Source organism: Bombina bombina, chromosome 1 (genome assembly GCF_027579735.1).
Source record: "Bombina bombina isolate aBomBom1 chromosome 1, aBomBom1.pri, whole genome shotgun sequence".
NCBI classification, from domain to species: domain Eukaryota; kingdom Metazoa; phylum Chordata; class Amphibia; order Anura; family Bombinatoridae; genus Bombina; species Bombina bombina.
Window position 1 is genome coordinate 480,346,259 of NC_069499.1, and position 23,360 is coordinate 480,369,618.

The following is a 23,360-nucleotide window of genomic DNA, read 5'->3' on the forward strand; positions in this document are numbered from 1 at the left end:
GTACCTAAGATTTGCCTTTCTAGACAGGCATTACCAGTTTGTAGCTCTTCCCTTCGGGTTAGTTACGGCCCCGAGAATTTTTACAAAGGTTCTGGGCTCACTTCTGGCAGTACTAAGACCACGAGGCATAGCGGTGGCTCCGTACCTAAACGACATTCTGATTCAAGCGTCAAGTTTTCAAAATGCAAAGTCTCATACAGAGATAGTTCTAGCATTTCTGAGGTCGCATGGGTGGAAAGTGAACGTGGAAAAGAGTTCTCTGTTACCGCTCACAAGGGTTCCTTTTCTAGGGACTCTTATAGATTCTGTAGAGATGAAGATTTACCTGACGGAGTCCAGGTTATCAAAGATTCTCAATGCTTGCCGTGCCCTTCACTCCATTCCAAGCCCATCAGTAGCTCAGTGTATGGAAGTAATCGGCTTGATGGTCGCGGCAATGGACATAGTGCCATTTGCGCGCCTGCATCTCAGACCGCTGCAACTATGCATGCTAAGTCAGTGGAACGGGGATTACTCAGACCTGTCCCCTTTGCTAAATCTGGACCAGGAGACCAGAGATTCTCTTCTCTGGTGGTTGTCACGGGTTCATCTGTCCGAAGGAATGACCTTTCGCAGACCAGATTGGACGATTGTAACAACAGATGCCAGCCTTCTAGGCTGGGGAGCAGTCTGGAACTCCCTGAAGGCTCAGGGATCGTGGACTCAGGAGGAGAAATTCCTACCAATCAACATTCTAGAATTAAGAGCAATATTCAATGCTCTTCTAGCTTGGCCTCAGTTAGCAATACTGAGGTTCATCAGGTTTCAGTCAGACAACATCACGACTGTGGCTTACATCAATCATCAAGGGGGAACCAGGAGTTCCCTAGCGATGTTAGAAGTCTCGAAGATAATTCGCTGGGCAGAGTCACACTCTTGCCACCTGTCAGCGATCTACATCCCAGGTGTGGAGAACTGGGAAGCGGATTTTCTAAGTCGCCAGACTTTTCATCCGGGGGAGTGGGAACTACACCCGGAGGTATTTGCTCAACTGATTCGTTGTTGGGGCAAACCGGATCTGGATCTTATGGCATCTCGCCAGAACGCCAAGCTTCCTCGTTACGGATCCTGGTCCAGGGACCCAGGAGTGGTGCTGGTAGATGCACTTGCAGCCCCTTGGGTTTTCAACATAGCTTATGTGTTTCCACCTTTTCCGTTGCTACCTCGACTGATTGCCAGGATCAAACAGGAGAGAGCATCAGTGATTCTGATAGCGCCTGCGTGGCCACGCAGGACCTGGTATGCAGACCTAGTGGACATGTCGTCCTGTCCACCATGGTCTCTACCTCTGAGGCAGGACCTTCTAATTCAGGGTCCTTTCAACCATCCAAACCTAATTTCTCTGAGGCTGACTGCTTGGAGATTGAACGCTTGATTCTATCAAAGCGTGGGTTTTCGGATTCGGTTATTGATACAGGCTCGGAAACCTGTTACCAGAAAAATTTACCATAAGATATGGCGTAAATATTTATATTGGTGTGAATCCAAGAGTTACTCATGGAGTAAGGTTAGGATTCCTAGGATATTGTCTTTTCTACAAGAGGGTTTAGAAAAGGGCTTATCCGCTAGTTCACTAAAGGGACAGATTTCTGCTCTGTCTATTCTTTTACACAAGCGTCTGGCAGGGAATCCAGACGTCCAGGCTTTTTGTCAGGCTTTGGCTAGGATTAAGCCTGTGTTTAAGGCTGTTGCTCCTCCGTGGAGCTTAAACTTGGTTCTTAAAGTTCTTCAGGGTGTTCCGTTTGAACCCCTTCATTCCATTGATATTAAGCTTTTATCTTGGAAAGTTCTGTTTTTGATGGCTATTTCCTCGGCTCGAAGAGTCTCGGAGTTATCTGCCTTACATTGTGATTCTCCTTATCTGATCTTTCATTCAGACAAGGTAGTCCTGCGTACTAAACCTGGGTTTTTGCCTAAGGTTGTTTCTAACAGGAATATCAATCAAGAGAGTGTTGTTCCATCATTGTGTCCTAATCCTTCTTCAAAGAAGGAACGTCTTTTGCATAATCTAGACGTGGTCCGTGCCCTGAAGTTCTACTTACAGGCAACTAAAGATTTTCGACAAACTTCTTCCCTGTTTGTCGTTTACTCTGGACAGAGGAGATGTCAAAAGGCTTCGGCTACCTCTCTCTCTTTTTGGCTTCGTAGCATAATACGTTTAGCCTATGAGACTGCTGGACAGCAGCCTCCTGAAAGAATTACAGCTCATTCCACTAGAGCTGTGGCTTCCACTTGGGCCTTTAAAAATGAGGCCTCTGTTGAACAGATTTGCAAGGCTGCAACTTGGTCTTCACTTCATACTTTTTCCAAATTTTACAAATTTGACACTTTTGCTTCTTCGGAGGCTGTTTTTGGGAGAAAGGTTCTACAGGCAGTGGTTCCTTCTGTTTAATGTTCCTGCCTTGTCCCTCCCTTCATCCGTGTACTTTAGCTTTGGTATTGGTATCCCATAAGTAATGGATGACCCGTGGACTGAACACACTTAACAAGAGAAAACATAATTTATGCTTACCTGATAAATTTATTTCTCTTGTAGTGTGTTCAGTCCACGGCCCGCCCTGTCTTTTTGAGGCAGGTTCTAAATTTTAAATTATAACTCCAGTCACCACTGCACCCTATAGTTTCTCATTTCTCGTCTTGTTTCGGTCGAATGACTGGATATGACATGTGAGGGGAGGAACTATATAGCAGCTCTGCTTGGGTGATCCTCTTGCAACTTCCTGTTGGGAAGGAGAATATATCCCATAAGTAATGGATGACCCATGGACTGAACACACTACAAGAGAAATAAATTTATCAGTTAAGCATAAATTATGTCATTTCGGTCGAATGACTGGATATGACATGTGAGGGGAGGAACTATATAGCAGCTCTGCTTGGGTGATCCTCTTGCAACTTCCTGTTGGGAAGGAGAATATATCCTATAAGTAATGGATGACCCATGGACTGAACACACTACAAGAGAAATAAATTTATCAGTTAAGCATACATTATGTTTTTTTAATCCTCCTCCTTCGAAGGAACGTTTACTTCATAATCTGGATGTGGTTAGAGCTTTGAAGTTTTATCTTCAAGCTACTAAGGATTTTAGGCAAACTTTTTCTTTGTTTGTTATCTACTCTGGGAAGCGTAAGTGTCTGAAGGCTTCTTCGACTTCCTTATCTTTTTGGTTGAGGATTGTTATACACTTATCTTAAGAGTCAGCGGGTCTTAGACCTCCTCAGAGGATTACGGCTCATTCCGCAAGAGAGCGGTAGCTTCCTCTTGGGCCTTTAAGGATCTGATTTGTACTGCAGCTACTTGGTCCTCCTTACATACATACTTTTTCTTTTGCATGATGTACCGAGTCCACAGATTCATCCTTGTGGGATATTATCCTTCCTAACAGGAAGTGGCAAAGAGAGCACCACAGCAGAGCTGTCTATATAGCTCCCCCCTTAACTCCACCCCCCAGTCATTCTCTTTGCCGGCTCTAAGCAGGAAGGGTAAAGTGAAAGGTGTTAAACTGTTAGTTTTATTTCTCTTGCAAGGTGTATCCAGTCCACGGATTCATCCTTACTTGTGGGATTCTCATTCCCTACAGGAAATGGCAAAGAGAACACACAGCAGAGCTGTCCATATAGCTCCCCCTCTGGCTCCGCCCCCCAGTCATTCTCTTTGCCGCTCTAACAAGTAGCCTCTCCACGGGAGGGTAAAGTGAATGTGGTGTTAGATTTGTAGTTTTTATATCTTCAATCAAAAGTTTATTTATTAGTGCCGGTTTGTACTATTTACTCTCTAGCAGAAAGTGAAGAAGAATTCTGCTGAGAGGAAAATGATTTTAGCATGTTGTAACTAAAATCACTGCTGTTCCCACACAGGACTGAGGAGTACCAGAAAACTTCAGTTGGGGGGAACAGTTTGCAGGCTTAACTGCTACAAGGTATGTTCAGTCATCTTTTTCTAGTCAAGACTTAGTAATGCTAGAAGACTGACAAGAATCCCCATGTGGGGAAGGTAAGCCATATTCTGAGACTCAGTATAGAAGGAAGGCTTAATTAACAGGGCTCAAAGACTGGTGGACACTGTTAAAGGTCAATCGATTATTTTATTGTGAAAAAATAATCATTATAAAAGTTTTTATTACTTTTGGAGTGTTTTATGGGGTTTTATTCCACATGGCAGAATTTTAGACACCTATTTAGGGTTTTGAAGGCCCCACAACTCCGGAGTGGAGAGGGAGGTTGCCTAATTTTCGCCCCTCAGTTGCGCAGTTCATATTGCAGACAGCTTCATGCAGCTTCACGTGGAGGGTCCAAAAGACTACTGGAGGACTTCATAGAGGCTTATTTTCATCAAATTAATCCCCAGGGTTAAGGGGTTAATTGACTTGAAATTTACTGTGCAATCATTCCAAAGCATAGTGTGGTAAAAATTTCAGAAAGATTGGATCATTTTTTAAGATTTAGTAAAAAAGTGTGCGCTTTTTCTAATTTAAATGCACAGTACCGTTTTTTTCTCAAATTGTATATTTCAGTATTTGAGTGCTGTCTAAGTCTGTTTAACATGTCTGAGCCTACAGATAGACGTTGCTCTATGTGTTTAGTAGCCATGGTGGAACCCCCTTTGCATTTGTGTTTTAAGTGTGCTAAGGTATCTATGCATTTTAAAGATCACGATGTTTCACTTAAAAATGTAGCCCAAGATGATTCCTTAACAGAAGGTAATGAGGATAGCCCACCTTCCTCTCCCCATGTTTCGACACCAGTTACGCCCGCGCAAGCGATGCCTAGTACCTCTAGCGCATTGGCCCCTATTACATTACAACAATTAGCAGCAGTCATGGATAATTCCCTTGCGGCATTTTTATCCAAACTGCCAGTTTTTCCTAAGAAGCGTGATAGCTCGGTTTTAAGAACAGAGTATGAGCAATCAGAAGTTTTGGAGGGTTTATCTATTGTACCCTCACAACACTCTGAAGTGTCGGTGAGGGATGTGCTGTCTGAGGGAGAAATTTCTGACACTGGAAAGGTTTCTCAGCGGGCAGAATCAGATTCCTTAGCGTTTAAATTTAAGCTGGAACACCTCCGCGTGCTGCTTAAGGAGGTATTAGCTACGCTGGATGATTGCGACCCTATGGTGGTCCCAGAGAAATTGTGTAAAATGGACAAATATCTAGAAGTCCCTGTATACACTGATGCGTTTCCGATCCCGAAGAGGGTGGCGGATATTGTGGATAGGGAGTGGGAGAGACCAGGTGTACCCTTTGTCTCCCCCCCCCCCCCTATCTTTAAGAAAATGTTCCCCATTACTGATCCCAGGCGGGACACATGGCAGACGGTCACTAAGGTAGAGGGGGCAGTTTCAACACTAGCCAAGCGCACAACCATACCAATTGAAAACAGTTGTGCGTTCAAAGATCCTATGGATAAAAAATTTGAAGGTTTACTAAAGAAAATATTTGTTCAACAAGGTTTCCTTCTCCAACCTATTGCCTGCATTATTCCTGTAACTACTGCAGCGGCTTTCTGGTTTGAGGCGCTGGAGGAGTCGCTCCAGACGGAGACCTCATATGACGAAATTATGGATAGAATAAAGGCTAAAAACAAGGCTAATTTTCGTTCCTTTCGCAACTTCAGGAGCGGTCCTGCTTCAACCTCTGCGACCGCAAAGCAAGAGGGTAACGCTCCACAGCCCAAGGCAACCTGGAAACCTTTGCAGGGCTGGAACAAGGGTAAACAGGCCAAGAAGCCTGCAGCTGCTACTAAGACAGCATGAAGGGGTAGCCCCTGATCCGGGACCGGATGTGGTAGGGGGCAGACTCTCTCTCTTTGCTCAGGCCTGGGCAAGAGATGTTCCCGATCCCTGGGCATTAGAGATAGTTGCAAGAGGAAAGAGAGTGTGATGGCACTACTAAAGTAAAGGGGGATGGGCTAATAATAGTCAAAAAGTAGCCTTATATTTATTATTTACTGCCCAATGGGTGCTGTGTACTTAAACACAATGAAAAGTTAGTGACCAAGAAGTCACAAAAAAAGAGTACACTTGAAAGCACTCACTCCCTCATCAAGTCATAAAGGTGTGGCGTGTTGTGTGTAAAAAAATGACACGTTAAAAACATAAGCACTTTAATAGGATTTATTAAAAACTGGGTATATTTAAAAACACTGGAGAACTGATAGGTAGTATTGTGTAATTCGTCTGAGAATATCTGACAGGCCTTGTAATATTTATAGTCAGTTAGTTATTGCAATTATGATTGGCGTCTCACATATGTAGAGTGAACCAATAGTTAGGGGATGCTTATTTGTGGGCACTGAATTGCGTGCTATTGACCCAAAAGAGTTAATTATATATAGTTAATACAGTGCTGCCACTTGTTGTCTATTTACTCCTATTTAAATTGGTTATTAGCCGCTGCTCTTAGATCAAATCTAAATCAAATTATAGAGAGATGAATGTTGAGTTTTGTAGGTTGTCATGTATGGACATAGGTTACCCCTATAGAATGGTAATGGTATGTCTGAAGTTTGGTTATTCTTCAGGGTTATAATATTCCTTTGTTATGCCATAGTGTTATATTTCTCTATATAGGGGAAATTCAATATACTTAGGTATATACGATTGAGAAGAGTTACTTGAAAAGCTTGCTCCTATTGGGACCAATAGTAATTATAGTAATCACTGTAAGTGGTTATCAGTATCCTTAAACTGACTTGATCACAGTCCAGAGGTATTGGTTATCTTATAGTAATCAGCTAGATTCCACAAGACTCAATAAAATTAAAGGATGTTGCATTAATCAATAACAGTAATAAGTAATATACACAGAAAGCTTAATAACAACCTATTAATTCTATAAGATATGTAAGCAAATGTATTCTGTGATTTACTCAGATCCTTATCGTATATTTGATTTAGGATCATTGCTTGCTTAGCTAAATTGACAATGCTTGGGTCCTATGAAGTATGAATCTTGTTTCCCGGTATCAATGCCCACAGTGGCAGTCTATCAAGTAATATAACCACAAAGTGTTGTTTGTCAGTTAGTGATACCGTACAGGATAAATTATATATTATCGAGTAAAATTAGCTATTAGTCTTAGTCTCATATGTACAATACCCAGTCGTCAAATAGCGTTGTTATAAAGATCCGCAGTATAGTATGTTAATAAATTGTAACAGTGTATTTGCAGCCTATGACCGCAACAATATTACAGTTGCAACCTATAACGCAACAGTGTTACTATTCATTAATGATTTCAGAGGTAGTTAGACAGACCCAAAAGGGCAGCGGTAGCAGCTGTAACCGCTCTCAGAGACGTCAAGTCTCAATATTTGGAGTAGTACTCCTGAGATCATATGGCTAACTGGCTAATCTGAGTATACGTTTAATCGTCAGCTCAGATATCATATTTACATAACTAACAGTTCCAGATTCTAAAAATAGAGGGACCCAATTCCCCCTTCTCCTGACATGTTTCGCCGGGTGAACCGGCTTTTTCGAAGGCGGGGCGCCGCGGTTTTCGCGGTCTTTTCTGTTCTAAGGAAACACGCCTCTTTGGACATAATGGCCAATAGGAGCCTTAGTTGAAACGAATACAGAGTATAACGTAGCTTCCAATGCCGTATTGTATTCCTTTATTGCGAAAGGTATAATTGCATTTATTAGGAAATTGTTTAGATTTAATCCAGAATTTACACAATGAAGCCTTGTGTATAGATAGTGGCAATATGTTATATCTTTATAACAAATTAAAAACTAAAGGTTTGTTTTATGAAATTGAGTTGGTAAATAGCTGTTAGTGGGGTATATATCTATTTTATGCTATAACTTATTCAAAAATTTCTGAGCCGAAAATATCTCGTAGACTACAGATATTAAAGTCTATGATAGTCTCCATTTTTCATTCCAAATTCTATCTTGATTAGATCTATCATAATTCCTAAACAGATTAAATAACAACAATCTGAACATAAAATTAACTTATGAATTCAACAATCAAGAAGTGACATTTCTGGATTTAAAAATATCAAAAGGGGAATTGGGAACGATCAGAACTGATCTTTTCCGCAAAAAAACAGCAACTAACAACTTGCTCCATGCAACTAGTGGTCATTCTCCAAACACAATAAAAGCTTTACCAATTGGGGAATTTTTAAGAATGAAGCGGAACTGTTCAGACCCAATTACCTATAAACAAAGAGCAGATTAATTACAAGTTCGGCTGCAACAGAGGGGATACAGTAACAGGAGCATCAAAAGAGCAAGATACCGAGCAAACCAAACTGAAAGGAAGGATTTACTTAAAAAAAAACATAAAGCCAAAGATCAGAACACTAGGCTAATTGTTACTTATTCTCCACAAATAAATGAGGTGATAAATATCCTCAACAAACATGTACACATTCTTCAAGCAGATCCCAAGATTAACAACATTGTAGGAAAAAAGATACAGATTGGCTATAGACGGACTAAAAATAGGCTGCAAATACACTGTTACAATTTATTAACATACTATACTGGGGATCTTTATAACAACGCTATTTGACGACTGGGTATTGTACATATGAGACTAAGACTAATAGCTAATTTTACTCTATAATATATAATTTATTCTGTACGGTATCACTAACTGACAAACAACACTTTATGGTTATATTACTTGATAGACTGCCACTGTGGGCATTGATACCGGGAAACAAGATTCATTCTTCATAGGACCCAAGCATTGTCAATTTAGCTAAGTAAGCAACGATCCTAAATCAAATATACGATAAGGATCTGAGTAAATCACAGAATACATTTGCTTACATATCTTATAGAATTAATAGGTTGTTATTAAGCTTTCTGTGTATATTACTTATTACTGTTATTGATTAATGCAACATCCTTTAATTTTATTGAGTCTTGTGGAATCTAGCTGATTACTATAAGATAACCAATACCTCTGGACTGTGATCAAGTCAGTTTAAGGATACTGATAACCACTTACAGTGATTACTATAATTACTATTAGTCCCAATAGGAGCAAGCTTTTCAAGTAACTCTTCTCAATCGTATATACCTAAGTATATTGAATTTCCCCTATATAGAGAAATATAACACTATGGCATAACAAAGGAATATTATAACCCTGAAGAATAACAAAACTTCAGACATACCATTACCATTCTATAGGGGTAACCTATGTCCATACATGACAACCTACAAAACTCAACATTCATCTCTCTATAATTTGATTTAGATTTGATCTAAGAGCAGCGGCTAATAACCAATTTAAATAGGAGTAAATACACAACGTGGCAGCACTGTATTAACTATATATAATTAACTCTTTTGGGTCAATAGCACGCAATTCAGTGCCCACAAATAAGCATCCCCTAACTATTGGTTCACTCTACATATGTGAGACGCCAGTCATAATTGCAATAACTAACTGACTATAAATATTACAAGGTCTGTCAGATATTCTCAGACGAATTACACAATACTACCTATCAGTTCTCCAGTGTTTTTAAATATACCCAGTTTTTAATAAATCCTATTAAAGTGTTTGTTTTTAACGTGTCATTTTTTTACACACAACACGCCACACCTTTATGACTTGATGAGGGAGTGAGTGCTTTCAAGTGTACTCTTTTTTGTGACTTCTTGGTCACTAACTTTTCATTAGAGATAGTTGCTCAGGGATATCTTCTAGAATTCAAGGACTCTCCTCCAAGGGGAAGGTTCCACATTTCTCGTCTGTCTACAGACCAGACAAAGAAAGAGGCGTTCTTACGCTGGGTAGAAGATCTACTCAAGATGGGAGTGATATATCCAGTCCCTATTACGGAACAAGGACTGGGTTTTTACTCAAACCTGTTTGTGGTTCCCAAAAAGGAAGGAACTTTCAGACCAATCCTGGACCTAAAAATTCTAAACAAATTCCTCAGAGTTCCATCCTTCAAGATGGAGACCATTCGGACAATCTTACCGATGATCCAGGAAGGTCAATATATGACTACCGTGGATCTAAAGGATGCGTACCTTCATATTCCTATCCACAAAGATCACCATCAGTTCCTAAGGTTCGCTTTTCTGGACAAGCATTACCAGTTCGTGGCCCTTCCCTTCGGGTTGGCCACCGCTCCCAGAATTTTCACAAAGGTGATAGGGTCCCTTCTAGCGGTACTAAGACCGCGGGGCATTGCAGTAGCACCCTATCTGGACGACATCTTAATACAGGCGTCATCTTTTCTCAGAACCAAGGCTCATACATATATTGTTCTGGCCTTTCTAAGGTCTCACAGGTGTCCCCGCTCACAAGGGTTCCCTTCCTGGGAACATTAATAGACTCGGTCGAAATGAAAATATTTCTGACGGAGGTCAGAATGTTAAAGCTTCTAAGCACTTGTCGAGCTCTTCATTCCATTCCTCGGCCATCTGTAGCTCAGTGCAATCGGATTAATGGTAGCAGCAATGGACGTAGTCCCTTTTGCTCAAATTCATGCTCAAACAGTGGAATGGGGATTATGCAGATTTGTCTCCTCAAATCCAACTGGACCAGAAAACCAGAGATTCTCTTCTCTGGTGGTTGGCTCAGCATCACCTGTCTCAGGGAATGTGCTTCCGCAGACCGGAGTGGATCATCGCAACGACCGACGCCAGTCTGTTAGGCTGGGGTGCGGTCTGGGGCTCCCTGAAAGCTCAGGGCCTATGGTCTCGGGAAGAGTCTCTTCTCCCGATAAACATTTTGGACCTGAGAGCGATATTCAATACGCTCCATGCATGGCCTCAGCTAGCGGCGGACAAGTTCATCAGATTTCAGTCGGACAACATCACGACTGTAGCATACATCAATCATCAGGGAGGAACAAAGCGTTCCTTAGCGATGAAGGAAGTAACCAAGATAATCAGGTGGGCGGAGGATCACTCTTGCCACCTATCTGCAATTCACATCCCAGAAGTAGACAACTGTGTAGCGGATTTCCTAAGTCGTCAGACTTTTCACCCGGGGGAGTGGGAACTCCACCCGGAGGTATTTGCTCAGCTGACTCAGCTTTGGGGCATTCCAGGATCTGATGGCGTCCCGTCAGAACACCAAACTTCCTCTTTACGGATCCAGGTCCAGGGATCCCAAGGCGGCATTGATAGACGCTCTAGTAGCGCCTTGGTCCTTTAATCTGGCCTATGTCTTTCCACCGTTTCCCCTTCTCCCTCGGCTGGTAGCCAGAATCAAACAGGAGAAGGCCTCGGTAATTCTGATAGCGCCTGCGTGGCCACGCAGGACTTGGTATGCAGACCTATTGGACATGTCATCTGTTCCACCATGGACACTGCCAATGAGGTAGGATCTTCTAATACAGGGTCCATTCAAGCATCCAAATCTAGTTTCTCTGCAGCTGACTGCTTGGAGATTGAACGCTTAATTCTATCCAAGCGTGGGTTCTCTGAATCAGTCATAGATACTCTGATCCAAGCTAGAAAACCTGTCACCAGGAAAATTTACCATAAGATATGGCGGAAATATCTTTGTTGGTGTGAATCCAAGGGTTACTCGTGGAGTAAGATTAGGATTCCAAGAATATTGTCTTTTCTCCAAGAAGGATTGGAGAAAGGTTTATCAGCTAGTTCCTTAAAGGGGCAGATATCCGCTCTGTCGATCCTTTTACACAAGCGTCTGGCAGAAGTACCAGATGTTCAAGCGTTTGTACAGTTAGTCAGAATCAAGCCTGTCTATAAACCTGTGGTTCCTCCATGGAGTCTAAATTTAGTTCTTTCAGTTCTTCAAGGGGTTCCGTTTGAACCTTTACATTCCATAGATATTAAGTTATTATCTTGGAAAGTTTTGTTTTTGGTAGCTATATCTTCTGCTCGAAGAGTTTCAGAATTGTCTGCTTTGCAGTGTAATTCACCCTATCTGGTGTTCCATGCAGATAAGGTAGTTTTACGTACCAAACCTGGTTTTCTTCCTAAAGTTGTTTCTAATAAGAACATTAACCTGGAAATCATTGTTCCTTCCTTGTGTCCTAATCCAGCTTCTAAGAAGGAACGGCTTTTACACAATCTTGATGTGGTTCATGCTTTGAAATTCTATTCACAAGCAACTAAGGATTTCAGACAAACATCATCTTTGTTTGTTGTCTATTCTGGTAAGAGGAGAGGTAAAAAAGCGACGGCTACCTCTCTTTCCTTCTGGTTGAAAAGCATCATCCGATTGGCTTATGAGACTGCTGGGCAGCAGCCTCCTGAACGAATTACAGCTCATTCCACCAGAGCTGTGGCTTCCACTTGGGCCTTCAAGAATGAGGCTTCTGTTGAACAGATTTTGTAAGGCAGCGACTTGGTCTTCACTGCATACTTTTGCCAAATTTTACAAATTCTATATTTTTGCTTCTTCGGAGGCTATTTTTGGGAGAAAGGTTTTGCAAGCAGTGGTGCCTTCCGTTTAGGTTACCTGTCTTGTTCCCTCCCTTCATCCGTGTCCTAAAGCTTTGGTATTGGTATCCCACAGGTAAGGATGAATCCGTGGACTGGATACACCTTGCAAGAGAAAACAGAATTTATGCTTACCTGATATATTACTTTCTCTTGCGGTGTATCCAGTCCACGGCCCGCCCTGGCAATCAAGTCAGGTTAAAATTTATTGTTTAAACTACAGTCACCACTGCACCCTATGGTTTCTCCTTTTTCTCCTAACCGTCGGTCGAATGACTGGGGGGCGGAGCCAGAGGGGGAGCTATATGGACAGCTCTGCTGTGTGTTCTCTTTGCCACTTCCTGTAGGGAATGAGAATATCCCACAAGTAAGGATGAATCCATGGACTGGATACACTGCAAGAGAAAGTAATTTATCAGGTAAGCATAAATTCTGTTTTTGTCTTCAATCAAGAGTTTGTTGTTTTTAAATGTTTCCGGTGTTGTACTATTTACTCTCAGGCAGGACATAGATGAAGATTTCTGCCTGGAGGATGATGATCTTAGGATTTGTAACTAAGGTCCACTGCTGTTCCCACAGAAGCTGAGGAGTACAGGAAAACTTCAGTGTGAGGAACGGTTTCTTGCTATATAGCAATGAGGTATGTTCAGTCATTTTTTTCTGCAGAGACTGTGTTAACTCAGAAAGGCTGACAGTATCCCCATTAGGGGAAGGGTAAGCAGTAATCCTAGTTTTATAAGAGGCATTACTAGCTTGCATAAAGGGCTAATTTTTTTGGATCTGATGGCGTCTCGTCAGAACGCCAAACTTCCTTGTTACGGATCCAGGTCAAGGGATCCTCAGGCAGTACTGATAGATGCTCTAGCAGTACCCTGGTCGTTCAACCTGGCTTATGTGTTTCCACCATTTCCTCTCCTTCCTCGTTTGATTGCCAGAATCAAACAGGAGAGAGCTTCGGTGATCTTGATAGCTCCTGAGTGGCCACGCAGGACTTGGTATGCAGACCTGGTGGACATGTCATCTCTGCCACCATGGACTCTGCCACTGAGACGGGACCTTCTCATTCAAAGTCCATTCAAGCATCCAAATCTAATTTCTCTGCAACTGACTGCTCGGAGATTGAACGCTTGATTCTATCAAAGCGGGGTTTCTCTAAGTCGGTCATAGATGCCTTGATTCAGGCTCGAAAGCCTGTTGCCAGGAAAATCTATCATAAGATATGGCGTAAATATCTTTTTTGGTGAGAATCCAATGGCTACTTCTGGAGTAAAATCAGGATTCCTAGGATTTTGTCTTTTCTCCAAGAGAGATTGGAGAAAGGATTGTCAGCTAGTTCCCTAAAAGGACAGATATCTGCTCTGTCTATTCTGTTGCACAAGCGTCTGGCAGATGTTCCAGACGTTCTGGCTTTTTGTCAGGCTTTAGCTAGAATTAAGCCTGTGTTTAAACCTGTTGCTCCGCCATGGAGTCTAAATTTAGTTCTTAAAGTTCTTCAGGGGGTTCCGTTTGAACCCATGCATTCCATAGATATTGAGCTTTTATCTTGGAAAGTTTTGTTCCTAGTTGCTATCTCTTCAGCTCGAAGAGTTTCTGAACTGTCTGCATTACAATGTGATTCACCTTATCTTATTTTCCATGCTGATAAGTTGGTTTTGCGTACCAAGCCTGGGTTCCTACCTAAGGTTGTTACTAACAGGAATATCAATCAGGAAATTGTTGTTCCTTCTAAGAAGGAACGTCTGTTGCACAACTTTGACGTGATTCGTGCTTTTAAATTTTATTTGCAGGCAACCAAAGATTTTCGTCAAACATCTTCTTCGTTTGTTGTCTATTCTGGAAAGCATAGGGGTCAAAAGGCTACGGCGACTTCTCTTTCCTTTTGGCTGAAAAGCATCATCCGTTTGGCTTATGAGACTGCTAGATAGCAGCCTCCTGAAAGGATTACAGCTCATTCTACCAGAGCGGTATCTTCTACATGGGCTTTTAAAAATGATGCTTCTGTTGAACAGATTTGTAAGGCTGCGACTTGGTCTTCGCTCCATACCTTTTCCAAATTTTACAAATTTGATAGTTTTGCTTCTTCGGAGGCTATTTTTGGGAGAAAGGTTTTGCAAGCAGTGGTGCCTTCCGTTTAGTTTCCTGTCTTGTCCCTCCCTTCATCCGTGTCCTAAAGCTTTGGAATTGGTATCCCACAAGTAAGGATGAATCCGTGGACTCGGTACATCATGCAAAAGAAAAAAAAATGATGCTTACCTGATAAATTTCTTTCTTTTACGATGTACCGAGTCCACGGCCCACCCTTTCTATTCAAGACAGATGGTATTTTTTATTAAAAACTTCAGTCACCTCTGCACCTTATAGTTTCTCCTTTTTCTTCCTTGGCCTTCGGTCAAATGACTGGGGGGTGGAGTTAAGGGGGGAGCTATATAGACAGCTCTGCTGTGGTGCTCTCTTTGCCACTTCCTGTTAGGAAGGATAATATCCCACAAGTAAAGATGAATCCGTGGACTTGGTACATCGCAAAAGAAAGAAATTTATCAGGTAAGCATAAATTTTGTTTTCAAAATTCTACAAGTTTGATGTTTTTGTTTCCGCTGAAGCACCTTTTGGGAGAAAGCTTTTACAGGCTGTGGTGCCTTCAGATTAGGATCTGCCTCTCTTGTACCCCTCCCGTTATCATTCAGTGTACTTTAGAGCTTGGGTATAGTTTTCCCAACAGTAAGGAATGATTCTGTGGATTCTCCTCATATTAAGAAGGAAAACATAAATTATGCTTACCTGATGATTTAATTTCCTTCTGTATGAGGAGAGTCCACGGCCCCCACCCGTATACTCCGATGGGCGGACCAAAATTAGTTTTTCTCTTCTGGCACCATTTATACCATGATATTTCTCCTACTGTTCATTGTTCCCTTGGCAGAATGACTGGGATATGAGGGAATTAGGGGGAGTATTTAAAACTTTGGCTGGGGTGTCTTTGCCTCCTCCTGGTGGCCAGGTTCAGTATTTCCCAACAGTAAGGAATGATGCCGTGGACTTCCCTCATACAGAAGGAAATGAAATTATCAGGTAAGCATAATTTGTGTTTTTAAGGTGTATGCCTCCATATCAATAATTTTCAAGTGTAACTAAAAAAAACTTTTTTTTATTTATTTTTAGCTGATCCATTGGTTGGAAGCATAGCCACTCAGTATTTGACCAACAGAGCAGAACATGACAGGATAGCCAGACAGTGGACCAAGAGATATGCTACATAAATTGTACAGTTTGAAGAAGTGCAAGGCATCTGTACAATGTGCATCAAATCTTTATAGCCTTTAAAATATGGACTTCTGTGTATATGTTATATTGATTCTACTCTGCTTTTATCCTATGAAGACTGGTATATTGCCCAAAAGGTAAATGCTATCAAGAGTAGAACTACTTTGTAGCTGTAGATTAGTAATGTTAAAATACCTACTTGCAAGTCTTGCTTCTTTGGGATATCAAAGCGTATTTTGTGATGTACTAAGGATACCGTTCCAAACCAAATATTATAGTGCATTTTAGCCTAATTCATTATCTGTATGAAGTTATTAAAGTTAGCTGTAGATTATTAGAAATTATGTCATTTGTATTATACCCAGAAATATTTCCAATTATGTGGTACACGCTATTGTGAAAGATGTTTTACCTTTGTCAGTTTGTACTGATAGAATTTCTTTTTATCCCTTTGTAGCTCAGAGAGCACCCAATGTATTATCCCAAATACAATAAACATGTTCCCTAAAGTGTAGTTTCTTTGCTTTCCAATTTGAAAATCTTTAAAGAAAAATAAAAAAGCACATAGTGATAAAGGCAATGTAATAATTCCACTGTTGAAGAATTTATTTTATTATATTACTTTATCTCAATGTAATATAATAGTATATATTATAATTGAACTGTATTTATTTTATTTGTTTTGTCCTTTAATAAAAAAGTGCAGATATAAGTATAAATATGAGCAAATTCATGGAAATCAAGGCCAAATGAACATGTTGGATACTTTATAATATTTTGAAGCAGATGTGCTTCTAGAAATATAGTAACATCCATCATATTATGTAGGGTTGAGCTCTGTTTTGTTCCATGTATTTTACTCCAAACAATACAAAAAAGCAATAGATACTATCTCGAAAAAAAACTGGTTTATTTTCAGGTACGTAATTATTAGTCAGAAGTCCAGTGGTTTTGTTTTAAAACTGAATCTAGACCATAATGTTTAAACATTACAATTATGACCATAAACCTAGTTTCAAAATAAGGTGACTAAAAATTCTAGTCTTTTTGGATTTTGTAAAAGTCAGACTGACAATGTCAGAATCCTGACTCTACCAACCAAAGCATTTGCTTAAAAACAAGAAAATGTTTGAATCCTTTCATCTTTAAATTATTATTATATGGCCTACTGGTTTGATAACTATACATTTAATTATAAATGTTCAGGACTACTTGGGTGCCTTTTAAGAAAATTCTTACAAGTGAAGCTGGAAAATAATTGCATTTGTATATTTTAGAAAATTTGTGAAACTGGATATAAATATGTTGTTGACACTGCAATGCAGAAGAATAAATATGAATGGGTGAAAAAATGTATCTGGCCGATACAGAACATTGTATATTTTCATCTCATTATGTCTGCCCTTTTAGACTGAAGGTAGTTGTTTCACCTATTTATATAACATAATGAAACCTGTACCTGATATGTTGAATCCTGTATTTTCTGCATTTAGTTATGTTTGCCTTGTTAGACTGTGACATTACAAAAATATAGATTTTTCTTTTTTTCAGGCACGCATGTACTAGTCCTTTTTTTTTTTTTTTTAATAGCTGGTGTAAAATTGAATAAATTACTTGTAAACACAGTAAATAAACCCTCCACTTTTCTGCAGTTTTGGCATTCAGCCAAGCTAAGAGACAAAGGGAATAAATGTGCCAAAGGAATGAAGAATGAAAGCTAGACAAAAAGGAAGAAAGACATGGGCCTTTATGTGTGCTGTCTCAGAACTTGAAGAAAAGGTTTAAATGGTTGTACAGAAACCATATTTTCTCTCATATTCATTATGACCGCAAATAAAACAGGTTATGGTTTTACACAACTTGGTCCATATGTATGCTTATATACAGTAATCTCATTTTTAGTATCAGTGAGTAAAGCAATTGATTAATTCTATGGACTGGGATTCAAAAGAGGAGAATACTGTATTATTTTTAACGCAATTGTCTTATATTCTGCTGCCTGCCCAACACTGCACAGCTGGGAATATTATGTGACAAAACCAATAAACTACTACTGACTTATGACAGATTAGATGATGTACTAAACAACTCATCACCTCTATGAGTGAGATATGTTGTCAGATGGTAGGAAATGTAAGGTGATATAACAAACAAATTGTTTTAAGTGTTTCTTTTTGCAGCTAGATTAGATGTTTCCTAGCAAACTTCAAGAGAAAAGATGCCCCCTTCTTGAACTGATGGGAAGTAATGGACCCTGCACAAATTAAGCTAAAAAAAATAAAATATAAAATGAGTAATATTTATTGCAATGATTTCTATAAAGTATAACCCACTGCTTAATTCTTTTTATATATACAAACAATGAAACAGACTTTTATAGCACTTTAAGGCTAATCGGTATCTGTCAGGTGTACTGTAACATTGCTAACTCCATATGAATGTGATGTACAATGTTATTTAATTTAAATAATGACTAATAAAATATTTTTAAAAACTAATTTGTTAAAAGATAATACATATTAACTTTTAAAATATGTAGATTCCTCTCACATCCATCGTAACCAAGATTCACTAGAGAAGATCCATTGCCACTTTATTAATATAAAGCCTCTAATAAAAGTCAGAAACTGAAAACAGTCTTGCATTGAGACCCTTCTTACTCCTACCCATTTGTCTCCCCCTCCAATTCTGCTTAGAGAAGTTTGCTTTCCTAGTAGTTGAACTCCGTTTCAATCTATGGATGGATTAGCTACATTTAGATACATAGCTTTGGTCTATCTTTGTTTCAGACAATGAACTTCAGCTACAACAGTGCCTCCTTATTAGGATCTTGCTGACCCCACTATATCCCAGGTGATCTGCATGTGCCATGTCAGGCAGAGAGCTTTCTCTTTTGTGTCTTTTGTGTTGGTTTGGTATCACTCACTCTAGCAAGCACTCATGTTTAGTTCAGGGTGTACGTAAGTCCAGGCCATCTACACAGGTTAACACTGTCATTTCTATTTTTCCCTTGTCACATTGTGTCTTTAGGGAAACACACCACTGCCATATTTCTTCAAGTGCTACCTTTTTTTTTTTTTTTTTTTCCTCTTCACAGAAACATTGTTTTTCCGGTTTCTCCTGGAAGCCTAACCCTAATTGGAACAGTTCTAAACAGTGCAAAAAGCCTGTTTCCACTACCAAGTTTGCATGAAGGTGCACCCCCTCTGGCAGGGAGCAGATTACACCTTCCTCTTGTAAGGTGTATCCAGTCCACGGATCATCCATTACTTGAGGGATATTCTCATTCCCAACAGGAAGTTGCAAGAGGACACCCACAGCAGAGCTGTATTATAGCTCCTCCCCTAACTGTCATAGCTAGTCATTCTCTTGCAACTCTCAACAAGCTAGGATGTTGTAGGAGAGAGTGGTTAAATATAGTTAGTTTATTTTCTTCAATCAAAAGTTTGTTATTTTTAAATAGTACCGGAGTTGTGCTATTTTATCTCAGGCAGTAAATAGAAGAATCTGCCTGAGGTTTCTATGATCTTAGCAGGTTGTAACTAAGATCCATTGCTATTCTCACATATGTCTGAGGAGATTACACAGATGAGGTAACATCAGCGAGAGAATGGCGTGCAGTTTATTCTGCTATGTGCAGTTATCATTTTTTCTAGAGATGGAAAACACTAGAAAATGCTGCTGATACCGGATTAATGTAAGTTAAGCCTGAATACAGTGATTTAATAACGACTGGTATCATTCTTACTCCCAGGGGTAATACCCTTATGATATTGCAATATAAACGTTTGCTGGCATGTTTAATCGTTTTTATATATGCTTTGGTGATAAAACTTTATTGGGGCCTAGTTTTTTCCACATGGCTGGCTTAAATTTTGACTAGAAACAGTTTTACTGAGGCTTTCCACTGTTATAGTATAAAAGTTACAGTTGGTGCAGTTAAAATTACAAACTGTGACATCCAGCTTCCCTCAGGAGTCCCCAGTATGCTATAGGACATCTCTAAAGGGCTCAAAGGCTTTCCAAAGTCGTTTATTGGGGAAGGTAGGACCATAGCTTGCTGTGGCAGTTGGTTGTGACTAAAAAACAAAACAAAAAAACGTCTTTTGTTTTTTGGATCCGTTTTTTGAACTAAGGGGTTAATCATCCATTTGCAATTGGATGCAATGCTCTGCTAGCCTATTACATACACTGTAAAAATTTCGTTTGATTTTTACTGTTTTTCAAATTCTGACAAAATTTGTTTCTCTTAAAGGCACAGTACCGTTTTTTATATTTGCTTGTTAACTTGATTTAAAGTGTTTTCCAAGCTTGCTAGTCTCATTGCTAGTCTGTATAAACATGTCTGACATAGAAGAAACTCCTTGTTCATTATGTTTAAAAGCCATGGTGGAACCCCCTCTTAGAATGTGTACCAAATGTACTGATTTCATTTTATGCAATAAAGATCATATTCTGTTTTAAAAAAAATTATCACCAGAGGAATCTGACGAGGGGAAAGTTATGCCGACTAACTCTCCCCATGTGTCAGACCCTTTGACTACCGCCCAAGGGACTCACGCTCAAATGGCGCCAAGTACATCTAGGGCGCCCATAGCGTTTACTTTACAAGACATGGCGGCAGTCATGGATAATACACTGTCAGCGGTATTAGCCAGACTACCTGAACTTAGAGGTTAGCGAGATAGCTCTGGGGTGAGACAAAATGCAGAGCATACTGACGCTTTAAGAACCATGTCTGATACTGCCTCACAATATGCAGAAGCTGAGGAAGGAGAGCTTCAGTCAGTGGGTGATGTTAATGACTCAGGAAAGATACCGGATTCTAATATTTCTACATTTAAATTTAAGCTTGAACACCTCTGCGTGTTACTTAGGGAGGTTTTAGCTGCTCTGAATGACTGTGATACCATTGCAGTGCCAGAGAAATTTTGTAGACTGGATAAATGCTTTGCAGTGCCGGTGTGTACTGATGTTTTTCCAAATACCTAAAAGGTTTACAGAAATTATTAATAAGGAATGGGATAGACCAGGTGTGCCGTTCTCTTCCCCTCCTATTTTTAGAAAAATGTTTTCCAATAGACGCCACCACACGGGACTTATGGCAGACAGTCCCTAAGGTGGAGGGAGCAGTTTCTACTCTAGCAAAGCGTACTTCTATCCCTGTAGAGCCAATGGATAAAAAATTAGGTTACCTTAAGAAAATATTTATTCAACAAGGTTTTATCCTACAGCCCATTGCATGCATTGCCCCTGTCACTGCTGCTGCGGCGTACTGGTTTGAGTCTCTGGAAGAGGCTTTACAGGTAGAGACTCCATTGGATGACATACTTGGCAAACTTAGAGCACTTAAGCCAATTATTTTATTTCTGATGCCATTGTTCATTTGAATAAACTAACGGCTAAGAATTCTGGTTTTGCTGTACAGGCGCGCAGAGCGCTATGGCTTAAATCATGGTCAGCTGACGTGACTTTAAAATCTAAGCTACTTAACATTCCCTTCAAGGGGCAGACCCTATTCGGGCCTGGTTTGAAGGAGATTATTGCTGATATCACGGGAGGAAAAGGTTGTGCCCTTCCTCAGGACAGGTCCAAATTTAGAGCCAAACAGTCTAATTTTCGTGCCTTTCGAAACTTCAAGGCAGGTGCGGCATCAACTTCCTCTAATAATAAACAAGAGGAAACTTTTGCTCAATCCAAGACGGTCTGGAGACCAAGCCAGACCTGGAAAAAAGGTAAGCAGTTCAAAAAGCCTGCTGCTGCCTCTAAGACCGCATGAAGGAACGACCCCCTATCCGGTAACGGATCTAGTAGGAGGCAGACTTTCACTCTTTGCCCAGGCGTGGGCAAGAGATGTTCAGGATCCCTGGGCGTTGGAAATTATATCCCAGGGATATCTTCTGGATTTCAAAGCTTCCCCCCCAAAAGGGAGATTTCACCTTTCACAATTATCTGCACACCAGATAAAGAGAGAGGCTTTCTTACACTGTGTACGAGACCTCCTAGTTATGGGAGTGATCCATCCAGTTCCAAAGGAGGAACAGGAACAGGGTTTTTACTCAAATCTGTTTGTGGTTCCCAAAAAAGAGGGAACCTTCAGACCGATTTCGGATCTAAAGATCTTAAACAAATTCCTCAAAGTTCCGTCGTTCAAGATGGAAACTATTCGTACCATCCTACCACTGATCCAGGAGGGTCAATATATGACTACAGTGGATCTAAAGGATGCTTATCTTCACATTCAGATACACAAAGATCATCATCGGTTTCTCAGGTTTGCCTTTCAAGACAGGCATTACCAGTTGTAGCTTTTCCCTTTGGATTAGCTACAGCCCCAAGAATCTTTACAAAGGTTCTAGGGTCGCTTTTGGCGGTCCTAAGGCCGCGGGGCATAGCAGTAGCCCCTTATTTAGACGACATCCTGATACAGGCGTCAAACTTCCAAATTGCCAAGTCTCATACGGACGTAGTACTGGCATTTCTGAGGTCGCATGGGTGGAAAGTGAACGAGGAAAAGTGTTCTCTATCCCCACTCACAAGAGTTTCCTTTCTAGGGACTCTGATAGATTCTGTAGAAATGAAAATTTACCTTGACGGAGTCCAGGTTATCAAAGCTTCTAAATTCCTGTTGGGTTCTTCATTCTATTCCGCGCCCTTTGGTGGCTCAGTGTATGGAAGTAATCGGCTTAATGGTAGCGGCAATGGACATAGTGCCGTTTGCACGCTTACATCTCAGACAGTGGAGCGGGGATTACACAGATTTGGCCCCTCAACTGAATCTGGACCAAGAGACCAGGGATCCTCTTCCCTGGTGGCTATCTCGGGTCCATCTGTCCAAAGGTATGACCTTCGCAGGCCAGATTGGACTATTGTAACAACAAATGCCAGCCTTCTAGGTTGGGGTGCAGTCTGGAACTAAGAGCGATATTCAAGGCTCTTCAGGTTTGGCCTCAGTTAGCAACTCTGAGGTACATCAGATTTCAGTCGGTTAACATCACGACTGTAGCTTACATCAACCATCGAGGGGGAACAAGAAGTTCCCTAGAGATGTTAGAAGTTTCAAAAATAATTCACTGGGCAGAGATTCACTCTTGCCACCTATCATCTATCCATATCCCAGGTGTAGAGCACAGGGAGGCGGATTTTCGAAGTCGTTAGACTTTTCATCCGGGAGAGTGGGAACTCCATCAGGAGGTATTTGCACAACTGATTCTCCGTTGGGGCAAGCCAGAACGGGATCTCATGGCGTCTCGCCAGAACACCAAGCTTCCGTGTTACGGATCCAGGTCCAGGGATCCCAAGGCGACACTGATAGATACTCTAGCAGTGCCCTGGTCTTTCAACCTGGCTTATGTGTTTCCACCGTTTCCTCTGCTCCCTCGACTGATTGCCAAGATCAAGCAGGAGAGAGCATTGGTGATTCTGATAGCACCTGCGTGGCCACTCAGGACCAGGTATGCAGATCTAGTGGACATGTCATCCTTTCCACCATGGTGGAAAGCCTGTCACCAGGAAAATTTACCATAAGGTATGGCGTAGATATCTTTATTGGTGTGAATCCAAAGGTTACTCATGGTTACTCATGGAGTAAGGTCAGGATTCCTAGGATTTTATCTTTTCTCCAAGAAGTTTTGGAAAAAGGATTGTCAGCTAGTTT

At 40.7% G+C, this 23,360-nt stretch overlaps 1 protein-coding gene across 1 annotated transcript in view; it reads left to right on the forward strand.

Moving 5' to 3' along the window:
• Positions 1–16,212, forward strand: part of UBE2E3 (ubiquitin conjugating enzyme E2 E3) — a 286,958-nt gene extending 270,746 nt beyond the window's left edge. Inside the window, exon 6 of the mRNA XM_053698520.1 lies at positions 15,602–16,212. Within this exon, the coding sequence (XP_053554495.1) occupies positions 15,602–15,699 (98 nt within the window). The 3' untranslated portion in view covers positions 15,700–16,212. The remainder of the gene's footprint in view (positions 1–15,601) is intronic.
• Positions 16,213–23,360: the final 7,148 nt, after the last annotated feature.